The sequence below is a fragment of the Leucopleurus acutus genome (assembly GCF_964270905.1).
Source record: "Leucopleurus acutus genome assembly, chromosome: 9".
Classification (NCBI taxonomy): domain Eukaryota; kingdom Metazoa; phylum Chordata; class Mammalia; order Artiodactyla; family Delphinidae; genus Leucopleurus; species Leucopleurus acutus.
In genome coordinates, this window is record NC_139144.1 from 22746170 (window position 1) to 22762631 (window position 16462).

General features: G+C 39.8%; 1 protein-coding gene across 1 annotated transcript in view; it reads left to right on the forward strand.

Annotated features, from left to right (window-relative positions):
• RELN (reelin) overlaps positions 1-16462 on the forward strand; it is a 511249-nt gene that overhangs the window by 423864 nt on the left and 70923 nt on the right. The window contains exons 32-40 of the mRNA XM_082846929.1: positions 1626-1784; positions 1957-2145; positions 2682-2955; positions 5709-5849; positions 5955-6132; positions 9973-10057; positions 10891-11073; positions 13556-13727; positions 13829-13931. Of these exons, the coding sequence (XP_082703055.1) occupies positions 1626-1784; positions 1957-2145; positions 2682-2955; positions 5709-5849; positions 5955-6132; positions 9973-10057; positions 10891-11073; positions 13556-13727; positions 13829-13931 (1484 nt within the window). The remainder of the gene's footprint in view (positions 1-1625; positions 1785-1956; positions 2146-2681; positions 2956-5708; positions 5850-5954; positions 6133-9972; positions 10058-10890; positions 11074-13555; positions 13728-13828; positions 13932-16462) is intronic.

Genomic DNA, 16462 nt, shown 5'->3' on the forward strand with positions numbered 1-16462 from the left:
TCGAGGGTTGGAGACTGGAGTTTTCTCAGATGCTCCTCACCTTGACTAGAATAAAAGTGAGAAAGAGCCTAGCTTCAGTGTTCTTCATGAACTTTGGTGTGGTTCTCTCCCTTCTCCAGCACATGGGTCTCACCTCCACCCACTGAAGCTCCAACTGCGCATGTCTACACGCATACACAGCATACTGCCTCCCCAGAGAGTTCCTATTCTTTGAGCTGTTTTTATCCTCTCGTCAAACACGGTGATTTCTTGTATTTTAAATATGGTAGGATTAATTCTCCTGAGATTTCCAATTTTTTTTGCATCTTAGTCATTATTATTTCTGGCATCACCCCTTGTCAGATGTGGTGACAGTAATTCCATGTAACATCAATTAACCTTAAAAGGCTTTCTTTTAGTTCTATATTTTATCATATTATTTCTTGAAACTTAATTTTAGTAAACTCTTTGCTGTGCAACATGACAGAGGGATTGAGATGTTCTGGTTAGTCAATAATGAGGAAACTAAAAAGTTATTGTAAGAACCATGAATTATTGCAATTACAAAAAGATTAGAACATAATAAAATTAATATAACAAATGCAACTTGACTGAACATAATTTCTGTGAATACTCAGAAAGCACTTCAACATCCCCAGTCATAATTATGAATATGCAGTGCCAGTCTTAGGAACAGTTATAGAATAGCAATCAGATAGATGCCAAGAAAGCCCTCTGCCCCCCCCATCAAGTAAAATATATTTTTTTATTAATTGCTAATGATCATATATATATATCCTGTTGATTCCTACCATTTCATCATTAGCAACTTTTTCCTTTGCATTCAACATTACCCTTTCCCTGTGTCCTCTTTTAAAAGAAAAATTTTTCTGGGATAGGTAGCAGGAATAGCACACGAAGTATCTTAAACTTTAACATGCATTTCCCTAAATCACACCTGGTGACAGGCAGAGGGAGGTGGGGTAGAAGGGATAAGTGAAGGGGAAAGGTGACACAGAGAAAGAAAGGTAGAACTAGAAAGGTAGAAAGGTAGAGAAAGAAAGGTAGAACCATCGGATGGGAGTGAGTTCTTCTGCTTTGCTATTTAATAATTTGTCTTTATTCAGTCTTCAGTAACCAAGGTCTGACAAAGTGTGAAGTGCCAGTAAAACTTCTGTTCTGCTTAACAGACCTTCACGTTGGGCTGTGCTTCCTATCTGGTACACTGGTGGCAAAGAGCACTTCTTGGTTTTGTACTGGGAGATTGAGATGTTTTTTCTGAGTATATAATAATGATATGAGACTTTGTAAAGTTCAGGACAGAATCTAAAATTCTAATACGTAATCTGGAGTGGATTTTTATGTCCCCCTTACCAACCTACTCATCACCCATACAAAGCTGAGTGGTCTTTAAAAAGAGCTTATGTATTTTTTCCCCCCACTTCCTAGGAGTCAGTGCATTAGAAACTGTCAAGAAATTGAAGAGCCTTCAGGTCTACGAATTCAGTCCTTGGAAGTTAGATGAATGTACCCTCATCCTATGAGATGCAATCCTGCAGTCTTGCCATTTCAAATAATACTGTCCCTTGCCTTTTTTGCCTCTAGGAGAGCTGTCTAAGTAACTGGATTTATGTCTTTTAACTCAGGGCTTGTTGTTCAATATTCAAATGACAATGGGATACTCTGGCATTTGCTTCGAGAGTTGGACTTCATGTCATTTCTGGAACCACAGATCATTTCCATCGACCTTCCACGAGAGGCAAAGACACCTGCAACAGCTTTTCGATGGTGGCAACCCCAACATGGCAAGTTACTGCTCACCCCAAGTTTCCTGGTAGCGTTTAGATCATCCAGTTAAAGCCACGTTGTACTGTGTGTTTCTTAATTTGCTGTCAATTTCTAGATAATTTGATTTAAAGCCACAGTCATAACTATATAATGAACCTTCTCTAACTGCCCTTATTCATCTGATTTCAGGGAAGCATTCAGCCCAGTGGGCCTTGGATGACGTCCTTATAGGAATGAATGACAGCTCGCAAACTGGGTTTCAAGACAAATTCGATGGCTCTTTAGATCTGCAAGCCAACTGGTATCGAATCCAAGGAGGTCAAGTCAATACTGACTGTCTCTCTATGGATACTGCTCTGATATTCACTGAAAACATAGGTATACATTTTCACCAGATAAAGGAAAAATATTTCATTAACTGGAGGATTAAATTAACTAAAACCCAAAAGCAGATTCTCTAATGCAAAACTGTGTGCATAACTGCCTGCACTGAGGGGGGCTTTTGGAAGTAAAGACCTGTGTTGTCCTTGAATGTAACTTGGTGAGCCCAATAACAGTTGTTGCAGGAACTGTCTTTCATGGCATGCATAATATGACTAAGGTTTCTTAAAAGTGGGGCAAAAGTACCTATCTGAAAACATTCCCATGTTTCATAATTTGCAGAATTACAATTTGCAGACTCTCTATTAGCCTGTCTCAAGATGGTAAAGCTTTTCAAGTTAGCAGCCTTCCATATTTCTGAGTCTATGCTAACTAGATAAAAATAGTCAACGTGAGATGAAAAGCCAAAGCACATGTGAGACACTATAGATAAGACATGATTTTTGTTTGCCACTGAAAGCATGATGAGCAGAAACACCAAATAAGAAAAGAGCACAATTATGTGCTGCCATTAAACTTTTCCTTTTTTGTAGGAAAACCTCGTTATGCTGAGACCTGGGACTTTCATGTGTCAGCATCGACTTTCTTGCAGTTTGAAATGAGCATGGGCTGTAGCAAGCCCTTTAGCGACTCCCACGGTGTACAGCTCCAGTATTCTCTGAACAATGGCAGGGACTGGCATCTTGTCACCGAAGAGTGTGTTCCTCCAACCATTGGCTGTCTGCACTACACAGAAAGTTCAGTTTACACCTCCGAGAGATTCCAGAATTGGAAGCGGATCACTGTCTACCTTCCACTCTCCACCATGTGAGAATTGTCATTTGGTTACATGTCAGAACTTCAGGTTTCTATCACCTAACTGGAAAATAATTATGATGCCACTTGGCAATTCTATTACTCTCTCATGATAATCATGCATGGAGTATACTGGGGGGAAAGAAAAGTTCAAGGTGCTTGGGTAACAATTTTTAAATGTGGTTAAGAGTTCCGAGAGTTTTCCAAGGCTGAACTTTTCTGTTCTTCAGCAAGGTGAAGGCTGCCCACCAGATTCAGTTTTTAAACTGTTGTAAAAACAAATATCTACCCAATAACCAGACTGATACTTATCCACATGAAGCAGTTTGTGAAATCATCACATGTGGAAGAGTATCCTTAGTTGTTTGGGTTTTTTTGTTTTTGTTTTTGTTTTTGTTGCGGTACGCGGGCCTCTCACTGTTGCGGCCTCTCCCGTTGCGGAGCACAGGCTCCGGACGCACGGGCTCAGCGGCCATGGCTCACGGGCCCAGCCGCTCCGCGGCATGTGGGATCTTCCCGGACCGGGACACAAACCCGTGTCCCCTGCATCGGCAGGCGGACTCTCAACCACCGTGCCACCAGGGAAGCCCCTGTTTGGGTTTTTTTTAATCTCAGTACTGGAATAAGAGTAAAAGGTTCGTTCTTTTGGGATGCTCATATCCTTTTACATCTTTCTTCCCCTCCACAGTATTTCAGATCACATTAAGGTGTTATATTAGGGTTTACAGCAGGCTCCCACTTCTGTGGTTTAGGCATTTGCATAATTTGGGGATCTTTCTAGGAACCAATGTGTACTATGGTGGGTGGTAGAGATTGTACCCTCCTGGGGCTGCTCCCGCCACATCCCTGTATCTCCCTTCCACTGCTCTGCTCTGAATTGTAGGCAAATTGTCCTCTGTAAGCTGCATTTGCCAGCTGCATGTGTTTGCTGGCTTCCTGATAGATTTAGAGAGTAGCAGATACTGGCAAGAAATTGGAGGGTGGAAATAAAGTTAAACCAGGGTGTTCCTTCCCCTCCCTTTCTATCTCAAGTGCATCTTGGCCAACTTCAGCAGCTCTAGCTCCCCCGAGATGTCCTTCCATGTGACACTGGCCCCTGGGCACTAACCTCATCTCCTCTTGTGTCCCTCCATCTTTGGACTTGTAGTGCTTCCTGACTTTGTTAAACTCTGGTTTCCTCACTGCCCCCATGCTCTGCCATGAACTGTGCATCCAATTCCTTGTGTTAAATTCCCTCTGTGTTAAATATTTACAGTGGTTTCCATTTTCCTGGCTCAATTTGGATTCAGAGAGGCACAAACAAGTGGCAGAAAAAAAAAACAAACAAACACAGGAAATCAAAGCGTTTTAGTATATAACCCAAAATAGTTTCCTGTGGACCCCAGAGCTTTAAAGAGTGCTAACTTGTAGCTCATTTATTCACTTTATTTTTATTCAACAAACATTTATTGAATATCTATTATGTTTTAGATCTCTGACACAAAATGAATAAGTTGATGCCAGGATCCAAATATATTATTTAGGGTAACAGGTATCTAAACAGTTATCTTATAAAATGATAGCAGAAGCAAAACCCAATGGTATTATTGAAACACAGGGAGATACTACCTAACTCAGTTTGGGGAGATCGGAGGGAGATTTCTGGAGGAACTGATGTCTGAGCTGAGTCTAAATAAGTGAGTAGAGCTTGTCTGAGTGAAAAGCGCTCGTTGGGGAGGAGGGGCGTATGTGCTGTTGTAAACCGAAATAGAATCCCAGAGGCCAGAAGAAACAAGAGATCAGAGTATAATTGTGAGGCAATAGGGGAAGATGAGGCAAGGGCAGACAATGAAAGGGCCGAGTATTTATTAGAGGTTTGGCCTTGACATTGCATGTGTTGGGGAACCATTTCAAGGGTGTAAAGCTGAGTGTTGATGTGACTAGATTTCTGTTTCAGAGCCACCATGCTGGCAGCTGTGTTGCATTGAAGGAGAACTTGTGTAGGGGAAACTATAGCACTTGAGATTTTACTGTTGAAATTCCACTTCAAGTCAGCTGTGTTCTACTTTCCAAATAACTAACACATTTCTACGGTGCAATCTGTTCCTAAATGAGAGACTCCTGTTTGGTAAGGCTGCACATATTTCTGGATAAAGTGGTCTTCTGACAGTATATTCCAAATAACACACTGCAAATATAATAAAAAACATGGGAGTACATCACATCATTCTAGTCTTCACCTTTAAGGGAGCCAGGCCCTCAGGAACCAAAATAGAGGCAGAGGTTGGATAGGGCTTCCATTTACTACCTCAGAAACCATTTAGGGAGCAGTAGAACAGAGACCTCATGGCAAGACCTTTGTAAGATTCCAACTTATACGCATGTTTATCATCCTCAATCTCTTTCCCAGTACTGAAAAGTAGTAAAAGCCTGAAAGCAAAAACTAAGGTTCTGCATGTAGTTCAAACACAGAATAAATTGATAGTTCAAAGTAACTCTCCCATCTCACATGTGTTCAGAGGCTCTTGTATGAAAGAAATGGTGAAATATTTTTAAAGCATGTTTTCTACTCTCCTGTTTGTGGGTCAAGAATAAACAACATCCATTACTTGGTATGAAAACGAAGTGTCTCAAATAAAGAGGGAACTGGAACCCAGAGAGGGCACTTTAAAGGGAAAGAATTAAACTAAATGTTTTTGTGCTTTGAAGGTTGCCATTCAAACCAAGTGTGGTTTTTTTTTTTTGGTCGTTTTCTTTTGTTTGTTTGTTTGTTTGTTTTTGCTTAGCTCTCCCAGGACCCGGTTCAGATGGATCCAAGCCAACTACACCATGGGGGCTGACTCCTGGGCTATTGATAACGTTGTGCTGGCCTCGGGGTGCCCTTGGATGTGCTCAGGACGAGGGATTTGTGATGCTGGACGCTGTGTGTAAGTTAATAAAACTGGCAGATTCTTTCTTTGTAATGCAGAGATAAAGATGGCTTCTTGATCTCACGACAGATAATTCCTTTTCTCCGCTCATTTTTTTCTTAGGTGTGACCGGGGCTTTGGTGGAACCTACTGTGTTCCTGTCGTTCCTCTGCCCTCGATTCTTAAAGATGATTTCAACGGGAACTTACATCCCGACCTTTGGCCTGAAGTATATGGTGCAGAGAGGGGGAATCTGAATGGTGAAACCATCAAATCTGGAACATCGCTCATTTTTAAAGGGGTCAGATAAGACTCTTCTTCACTACCACTGAATTCCCTACTTCACTCACTGCTCCACACACATGCATTTCTGTTCAGATGATGTATTATTTTATATATAGTTATTGTCTTCTAGGACATATCATGGTTTTAGAAGTCAGGATAGTGTTGGTTTGGGCAGAAGAAAATGAGGTATAAATTGGAAGAGAGAATTAGGGGCCATCTGGACTGCTGGTAATGTTCTGTTTCCTGAGTTGTATGGAAATTACATAGTGTGTTACTTTGTGATAATTCCATCATAATTTGATACTTTCCTTTATGTAATTTATATTTCAGTAAAAAAGGTTCCTTAAGGAACATGAATATGCTCATGTCAACAAAAACAACAAAAAATGTTTCCTCTTATATTCACTGCAGTCACTTTTTATGATCACTTAGGCATAAAATTTTTCCTTTGCTTTGGTAATCAGACCTTCTTTACTCTCTGCTGGAATTATATATGTAAAAATTATATATATACTACTTCTAGAATCTTGACTTCTAGAATGTAGCATTTTATGTGTAATTAAGTATCTAACTTAGAATATTTTTTAATTGATTTTACGGAAGGTCTTTGCTTTTTCCTTTCACTTTCTTTCTTTTCCTCCTACCAATACAACCAGTTGGTGACTTTAAGAAAACCGAACATTTAAGCCAAGTTAAATAACATTCTCAAACATCATTAGTGTATTTTTTGTATTTCAACCTAGATGTTGGTTAGAGGGTTGGTAAACAATTGTGTGAAACAGTGCTGAGCTGACACATCTTCATATGTGAATACATGCTACATCCTGTCTCACTCAGCTGGGGAAATCGGCTAATCTAGGTGTGCAAATGAAATCTTTAACAAAAATCTGCATGGGTTTCTGTACATCCTTAATAATTAACACCTAACAGTTAGAAAATTAGACACCATGGAGCTTTTTCAATTATAGCTAACAGATGCTGACTATCGTCCTTGTTTGAATCCAGAATTCTTCTCAAGTTTTAGATGAGATAGAAAAAGCACTTTAAGGGTCAGAGAGATTTATAAGTCCCTGAGTGCTATAAGGGGCCAAAACAAATTGAGGCAGGACATTTCGGGTGGAATCTTCTGTTTTTTTGTGTGTATGTTTTTAAGTCTTGTCTGAGACTTTAGCTCTCATTACCACTATCTACTTGAAGCAGTTGACAAGACCAAAAAAGATAAAGTCCTGTGATTCAAATATCTTTACCTGATAAAATTTTAAGCAGTAGAATTAAACTGGTCTCTAGATCCTATAAACAAGGAAGACATAGAGTCTTTTATATGTTCCCTGTAGCCATCCAAATGCAAGGGCAGCCAAGCATTATATGTGTTGGACATATTATCTATCAGCTCTGCAAGATGCAGAGAGGGCTCAGCGTGTGCCATTCAGTAGGTTGTAGTTTGACCTAGAAAGGCATTCTTTTGTGAAAAAGGAAATGATAGGCTCTTTTTAATGTTTATAGATTCAGGAGTGCTATCCACTATTAAAATAGCTTCACTTTTAGCACAATGGATTACTGAATCTGGAAGAGGATGAGAAAAAAAACATCTGTATGAACTAGAATATATGCAGAAGCTGGGCATGACAGTTCCACTGGGCAATTATCAATATCAAGTGCTTAACTATAAACAAAATTTTAAATATGAAAGAAAGATACTTTCATAATTACAGATCATGCCAATTTTCAACAAAATTTCTCCTACAAGGGACTTCCCTTGGCCTTATAATGCAGGATCTGCCTTATAATGCAGGATCTGCCTTATAATGCAGGAGACACAGGTTCGATCCCTGGTCAGCGAACTAAGATCCCACATGCTGCAGGGCAACTAAGCCCGCGGGCCACAGCTACTGAGCTTGCGCACCTCAACTAGAACCCACGCACCACAACTACAGAGCCCACACACCCTGGAGCCTGCTCACCACAACTAGAGAAGAGAAAACCCGCACGCCACAAATAGAGAGAAGCCCGCACACCACAATGAAAGATCCCACCTGCCTCAACAAAGGTCGTGTGTGCCGCAACTAAGACCCGATGCAGCCAAAAATAAATAAAATAAATAAATTTTTTAAAAATTTCTCCTACAAGATGCACTATAAAATGGGTTCTTTTATGGCTGACTTATATTGACCCATGGGAACAATTTTATACTCACATTCCATAATCAAGGAGGAAGAATAATCATATTCCTTTATCTTGATGTTGTCAAGGGATATTTATGAACTGGATCTATTAACTACCCACCTCAAAACTTTTTCACTGTATTGATAAGATGAAGAAGTGACCTTTCCCCATAAACTTAACCTCTATATGGCGCCAAGCTGTAAAAACATCCAAGGCCTTCTGTTTGTAAGTGTATGAGGCAGAGGGTAAGGACATAAAGACATGCAGTGATCAAGCATCAGGGACTGAGCAGGGCAGTGAGTTATTATGATAAAAGAAAACTAAGACTGGAAATATAAGGCTTTTACACAGCAGCCTTTAATCCAGGAAGTTTGAATCTATGCTTTGTGAAGTTCAAGGATGGGTATAAATGCAGTTGCTTTTTCATTACCATATCAAATAATTCTCAAATTTAACATTAGCTGGATATCTCTCCCCAAACCAAAAAATAATTTAATAAACAAAATAATGGTATCTTAAAGGGTGGAGGATAAGTTTCAGAATCTGACATATCTAAGTTCAAATCCTGCTATCCTCACGTTTGCAATCTTGGGTAAGTTACTGTCCCTCTCAGATTTTGTTTTCCTTATCTGCAACAGGAAGGTAATAATATATTTCCCTTAGGAGTGATAGGTGCTTCTTAAAGGAGTAAAGTGGTTCTTTTAGAACCCAGCATGTTGTAGGCACTCAATATATGGTTACTATTACAAAATCAGTCCTATTTAAAATTTTTCAGCTATTGAAGAATGCACTCTATAATAAATGTTAAGAAGAAGAGGAAGAATTTGCTTTCTCTACCTAAGATTCCATTTGGTATTTGTTAGTTGATAATTAAGAAATCAATAGACAGTGTCCACTCAGTACCACACAGCCCCACACCACCAAAGAGCCACTTCATTCAGAGTCAGACCTGAGAAACCGAAAGGCCTGTTTGTACCTAGGACATCTGCATAGTGAAGTTCTGTTTTACTGGCTGTCACCGCAACCCTGTGTACACATGGAGAAAACAAGCTATGGAGCTGTCAATCCCAGGCAACCAGAAATAGTTAATTAGCAGAAAAAATTACTAAAGCCAATATGATCACTTTCCGCCTTCCTTGGCTTCTCTGCATGAATGGTTCCAGCCTGGGCTTGGGGACTTGCTTAGTTATGCCTTATTTAACTTGACCAACTGGAGGGTGTTGTGTCAGCCTGAATGAGAGCTTCCCAGGGCCGTCACAGCACGCAAATGAGTAAGTTCCTAAGACTCTATGGAACCCTGAAAAAGTTACCTATTAGCTCCCAGCTTCCAGCAGGAGCACTTGGCACATTTTCCGTCTGTTTCCTCGTTATTCCTCTCACAACATGCTGTGATCAAAGGAGGCTGTTTTTTAAAAAGGCCTGTAGATATGTAATGCTATCATTCTTGCACTGCTTTCTATAAGTCACAGCAAAGTGTGACTTGGAGTTGAGACAATGAGATATTGTTAGTTAGGCATAGGGAATGAAAGCCATTGAAAGGGGAAATGATCCATTTTTCCTTCCAAACTGGACCAAGTATTGCTTCTTGATCATTATGTATCATTTAGCTAATGTAAGTTAGATGTATAAAATCAAAGGAAAATAATTTTGCAAATGAAATGAGATTGCCTAACATATGTGTTTTTGTTTACAGGAAGGACTAAGGATGCTCATTTCAAGAGATCTAGACTGTACCAATACAATGTATGTTCAGTTTTCACTTCGATTTATAGCAAAAGGTAAGCCATTTCTATGAGTATGAATTCACTATTTCCCTTCAAGCAAATTTCCCCATGTATAATTCCTCCTCCACAGAGAAGTAACAGATTTGAGGCCTATTAATTTTGTTATATGGGAGAGCTAACATAAATTTGAGTACATAGTGTTCACAAATGTTCTATAATATATATTCCTTTTAATATAAGGGTAAGATAACTACTTGTTTTATAATAATTTCATACAGATGTAGTAATCATACTAGTCCTGTGGTAGTTAAATTTATCATCACGTCCTTGAGTCTTTTTTCCACCACTTCTTTCTAGCCGTAAGAAATTTAAATTTAAGAAATTTAACTTATGGAAACTTGGGATTTTCTTTCGCAGATGTGAACAGTGAACCCCAAAGGTCAACTCTGTCGTTCTGACCTTTCATATTAACTAACTAATTTTCTTGACAAGTAATGCCATTTGGATATAATAAATTCTCAAGTAGATTTTCTGTGTATTCTGAGATTTAAATGTTTGGCCCTTTGTAGAACTGTGATGCCTATAGAATAAAAAAATTTTGATGTAATATTTCCTAAATGAAATACAGAAAGATATGTGTTCATATCTAAGAAAAAGAGAGAGATACTATTGTGTGAAAATGCAAGATTTGGTGTGTGTTTTGAGATATATTTATACAGAAATCCCAACCCATCATCACTTTAAGTTGCCTCAGAAGCATTTGGACTCTAAGGTGTCTATGTGAATATAAGTCAGCTTATGCATCAATACAAAAAAAATAGTCTAAGATCATACCACTTCCCCATTTTTATAATGATGTGTTCATGCCTCTGTTACCTTCTTTCTAGGTACCCCAGAGAGGTCCCACTCTATTCTATTACAATTCTCCGCCAATGGGGGAATCACCTGGCACCTGATGGATGAATTTTACTTTCCTCAAATGACCAACATACTTTTCATTAATGTTCCCTTGCCATACACTGCCCAAACCAACGCTACAAGATTCAGACTCTGGCAACCTTATAACAATGGTAAAAATGCACATGTTCTCCTGTGATCAAAACTGACTGCTGCACGTTAGCATGCTTGCTCCTCAGGTGTGGAGGCAGGGTTTGTCAGCTGAGTGGCTTCGCTATCCACAGTACCTTTTACATGCTTCGCTTTTGAGGAGTTGCAAGGACTATTTAGCTTTATATATCTTTATCTTCATACTTGACTATGTATTATCTTCGGGCTGGACTCCTAAGTTCTCTTGATGTAAATACAGCTAAATACTGTCACAGAGCGAAGGTTTTTAAAATTTAATCCAGCTCTACCATTAGGTATTCATCAGTTGTAACTACATTTTTTACTGAATTCATTTAGGAATACATAGTTCTTTTTTTTTAATATTTATGTGTTTTTGTTTTTTGGGGGGTTTTTTCTGGCTGCCTTGGGTCTTAGTTGCGGCACGTGGGATCTTTCATTGTGGCGCGCTCTAGTTGTGGTGTGCGGGTTTTCTCTCTCTAGTTGTGGCACGCGGGTTCCAGAGCACATGGGCTCTGTAGTTTGTGGCACTTGGGATCTCTAGTTGAGGCACGCGAGCTCGGTAGTCGTGGCACATGGGCTTAGCTGCCCCGCGGCATGTGGGAACCTAGTTCCCCGACCAGGGATCGAACCCGTGTCCCCTACATTGGAAGGTGGATTCTTTACCACTGGACCACCAGGGAAGTCCCCATAGTTCTTCTGAGTATGGCACTTCATTAGTGAGATAGAACAGCATTACAGCAAAAGCCGTGACAAAGTGAGAGGGACTGACACAAAGCAGGTAGTGCCTGAGATAAAATATTCTTATCACATACACTTGCCTCAGTGATAAGCTAACGTGAATGTATAATTTAACAGTATTTTCAAATGGTGGTTACAGAGAAGGATTTTACAAATTTATAATGTTTTATTGCTTCCTGTAATTCTACTAACTACTGATTATAAAGGACCAGACTCTACCAAATTATGCATTTAATGGCCTAAGTAAGCACAGAGACATCATATTAAGCAGATTCTTTGCAGAGGTGACACAGAAATGGATAAGAAAGATGTATTTCCATCTCTAAAATTTAACCTGAATATTTCCTTTATAACTAGTAAGTCAAAAAATAATTTTAATTTACCGTGAACAGAAAAAATACTCTTGTATAATCACTGAGGAAAAGTCCAAAAAAGAAATGCAACCTGGGCTTCCCTGGTGGCGCAGTGGTTGAGAGTCCGCCTGCCGATGCAGGGGACACGGGTTCGTGCTCCGGTCTGGGAAGATCCCACATGCCGCAGAGCGGCTGGGCCCGTGAGCCATGGCCACTGAGCCTGCGCGTCCGGAGCCTGTGCTCCGCAACGGGAGAGGCCACAACAGTGAGAGGCCCGCGTACCACAAAAAAAAAAAAAAAAAGAAAGAAATGCAACCAGTTTCACAGTCCAGAGGATAGTTGTCTTCATGTTATGTTTGGAATGCTCACCAATTGTTCTTCATTGTTTTCACCAACTGCTTCCAAAATAAGAAAAGGGAAGAAAGCTACTAGGATTAGAACAGTGATAGGATTAGAGAGGGAGAGGCACATGTGACTTCATTTAAATCATCAGGTTGTTTCTACAGGCTCCTCTTTACAGATCCTTTTTTATATTTTGTAAGAATTCTACTAAAAGTAGGAATCAGTGAAAACGCATCCTTGAGGAATCTTGTTTCTGCTTGGTATGGTCTTATCACCTTGTTTCCAGTTAAATCCAAGCAATGCTTTACAAAAGCACTGAGCTCACCCTTCTTACCTGCTCAGTAATATCTTCCTTAAACACCCTGCCTAAGTCGCTGAGTCAAATTCTGACAGCCTAAGGAGTGATTTTCCTAGTTTTCTGTATGTTCCCACATATCTTCAAATAAACATACAAGTTTTGAAACGCTTTAAGGGGAAAATAAAGTATTATATAACACAGAATATTTTCTTCTGTGTAGTTTTTAACACCTAAATAAAATTGTGCATCAAGCCAGTGTTATAATGGCCAGGATCCTTCAGCCTGAAGGAAGCATGATTCTAAGTCATGGGTTGACTCTAAAAAGTCCTGAGTTACTCCATGAATAGACTAGTTAGTGTAACTCAGTACTAAGTCCACAGGCTGACCACCCATCCTCACAGATTCCGGTATCTTACAGAGTCCCCTAAACCGTGAAAGCATAGCTCAAAGCCCACTCTTGCGGTGGAGGGTCCATAGCACCGCTGTGACGGGAAGGGCAGCAGACTCTTACCAGCCTTCTGAAATTAGTGAAGCTGCTCCGTGCAGTGTCAATTTAGTAGCCCTGAAAGCTTCATTTTTTCACACTTTAATCCGTGTAAAGACACTTACATAGTTTGTGCTTCTTTGTCTAGAAGGCATCTGTTTAATCGGTTGTTACTGAGTTCCCTCTGTCCTTTACTTTCTTCCAATGAGCAAAAATGTCCACCTGATTTTCACCATTGAAAAAACTTGCTTTATCCAAAAATGCCTTAGGTAAGAAAGAAGAAATCTGGATTGTTGATGACTTCATCATCGATGGAAATAATTTAAACAACCCTGTGATGCTTCTAGATACTTTTGACTTTGGGCCCAGAGAAGACAATTGGTTTTTCTACCCTGGTGGTAACATTGGTCTTTATTGCCCATATTCTTCCAAAGGAGCACCGTAAGTACTTAATTGAGAAGGTAAAAATAAAACCCCTGCTCTATACAGGTCACAATGATCTTCTGCCTAAATGGATTCCTTGTTGTTTTCTTGTATAACAGCGAGGAAGATTCAGCTATGGTGTTTGTTTCAAATGAAGTTGGTGAGCATTCCATTACTACTCGTGACCTGAATGTGAATGAGAACACCATCATACAATTTGAGGTACTTGATTTTGTTCTATTAGAAATGCTTTAAATTTTATCTTGAACAAAAGCTAGGAAAGAGGAGGAAAATCTCAGATGATTTCATGCATTATGACTTTCCATTTTTGTGCAAGGACAAAAGAGATTTTACATCATAATTCACTTTTATTAGCAGAACCAATTGTTCTACTAAGGTTTATTTCTGAATTTTGCTCCTTTATTTATGACATAATCTCCTCACCTACTACAATGGGAAATTGTCAAAATAGCTTATTTCAAACATTATAAAAATGAAAAGGACCATACTATTCTAGTATTATTATAGTCACAATTTTTATATATTACTTAGGATCCAGGTCAATGTAACTATACCATGCCAGCACATTTATATAGTATTTATCATGGTATCATGAATTTTACAGATAAAATAATACTATACTGTTTCTTATCATTTCTGGGTATTTCATGAATATTCATGGACTCATATTTTTCAAGACAGCAAACTAATAATGTATAAAAGAAAAACGTTTATATATTTCAAAAGCTTAGATAAAATCAGCAGAACCAAAGGTACATTGTGCTAGGGTTCAATAGTATTAACTTTTTTTTTTTTGGCCACGCCACATGTCATGAGGGATCTTAGTTCCCCAACCAGGGATAGAACCCATGCCCCCTGCAGTGGTAGCATTGAGTCCTAACCACTGGACTGCCATGGAATTCCCATTAACTTTTTTTTTCTTTTTCTTGTTTAATTTAATTTTTATTTCTTATCAGAATAAATTTGATTACAATGTTGTGTTTGTTCTAGGTGTACAGACTCTGGTTCATTCATACGTATACATATATCTAATCAGGTTTAGACTCTTTCCCATGTTGCTCATTAACAGAGCATTGAGTAGACCTCCCTTGGCATCCAGTAGGTCCTTCTTGATTATATATTTTATATGAATTATTAAATGCATGTTAACCCCAACATCCTAATTTTTCCATTCCTTTCACCTTTTTCTAAGTCTGTATGGGCCTTTCTCTGTGGAAATATGTTCATGGGTATCACTTTTTAGATAACACTAGTAAATGATATCGGATATTTGTCTTTCTTTTTCTGACTGACTTTGTGTAGTATGATTACCTCTAGGCTCATCTGTGGTGCTGCAAATGGCATTGTTTCATCTTTTCCATGGCTAATATTCCATTGTGTACATGGACCACTTCTTTTTTGTCCGTTCATCTGTAGATGGACATTTTGGTTGCATCCATGTCTGGCTATTGTAAATATCGCTGCAGTGCACGTTTGGGTGCCTGTGTCTTTCTGAATTCTGGTCTTCTCGGGTTATAGGCCCATTAGTGGTTCGGCAGGATCATATGGTAGCTCAATTGTTACCTTTTAAAGGCACCTTCATTCTGTTCTGATTAGTGGCTGTTACCAGTTTACATCCCAGCAACAGCATGGGGGGGTACCCATTCTCGGAAACCCATTCAGCATTTATTGTTTGCAGACATTTTTTTCTAATGGCAATTCAGACTTGTGTGAGGTGATACCTTTTTGTAGTTTAAATTTGCATGTCTCTAGTAATTCTTGATGTTGAACATTTTTTCATGTCTTACGCGGTTGTAGGTAGGAGGCCTCAGTTCCTTGCCACATGGATCTCTCCTTAGGGCTGCTTGAGTGTCCTCATGACATGGCAGCTGGCTTAACCCAGAATGACTGATCCGGCCCGCGGTCCCCAGGACTGTCGTGGCTTCGGCTGCAGGGGCCCCTCCAGAGCCGGCAGCCTCAGTGAGGCCCCCCTCCCCTCAGGCTCCGGGGCAGTTCAGTGACGGTGGAGGGAAGAGACCCCGAGCCAGGAGTTCCAGCTCTGTGGAAACGTGGGCTCCATTCTGGGCACAAGGGGTGGGACCGCTGTGCCCCAAGGCCTTCCAGGAGGGCCCCATTAACTTTTTTGTGTGTGTGTGGTACGCAGGCCTCTCACTGTTGTGGCCTCTCCCGTTGCGGAGCACAGGCTCTAGAGCGCAGGCTCAGTGGCCATGGCTCACGGGCCCAGCCGCTCCGCAGCATGTGGGATCCTCCCAGACCGGGGCACAAACCCGTGTCCCCTGCATCGGCAGGCAGACTCTCAACCACTGTGCCACCAGGGAAGCCCCCCGCCCCCTTGCATTAACTTTTGAAGATACTTGTTTCATAGCTGAAATCTATACCAACCATTGGACAGTGCCTAATTTCATCAAAAATCTTGAATATTTGCTCTAGATTAACTGTCTGCATCCTCTAAATTAGAGTTGTTTCTTTCATCTTAAAGTCAGAGACCAAATGATGCCTTAGTGGAGAAATTATTCTCTGTCTATTTTAAGCTTTCTGTTATATTTTCTGATTTTATTTTAAGTTACTTATATAACCTTCTGTTATATTTTCTAACATTTATGCTTTAAATGTTAATAAAAAGTAATCCCTGTGGCCCTTTCAAGAGTTCTGTTATCAGAAGAATCTAGGTAGAGACAAATGCCTATAGCTGAAAAGTTTATCAAATGTCAATAGTTTACTCATCATAAGGT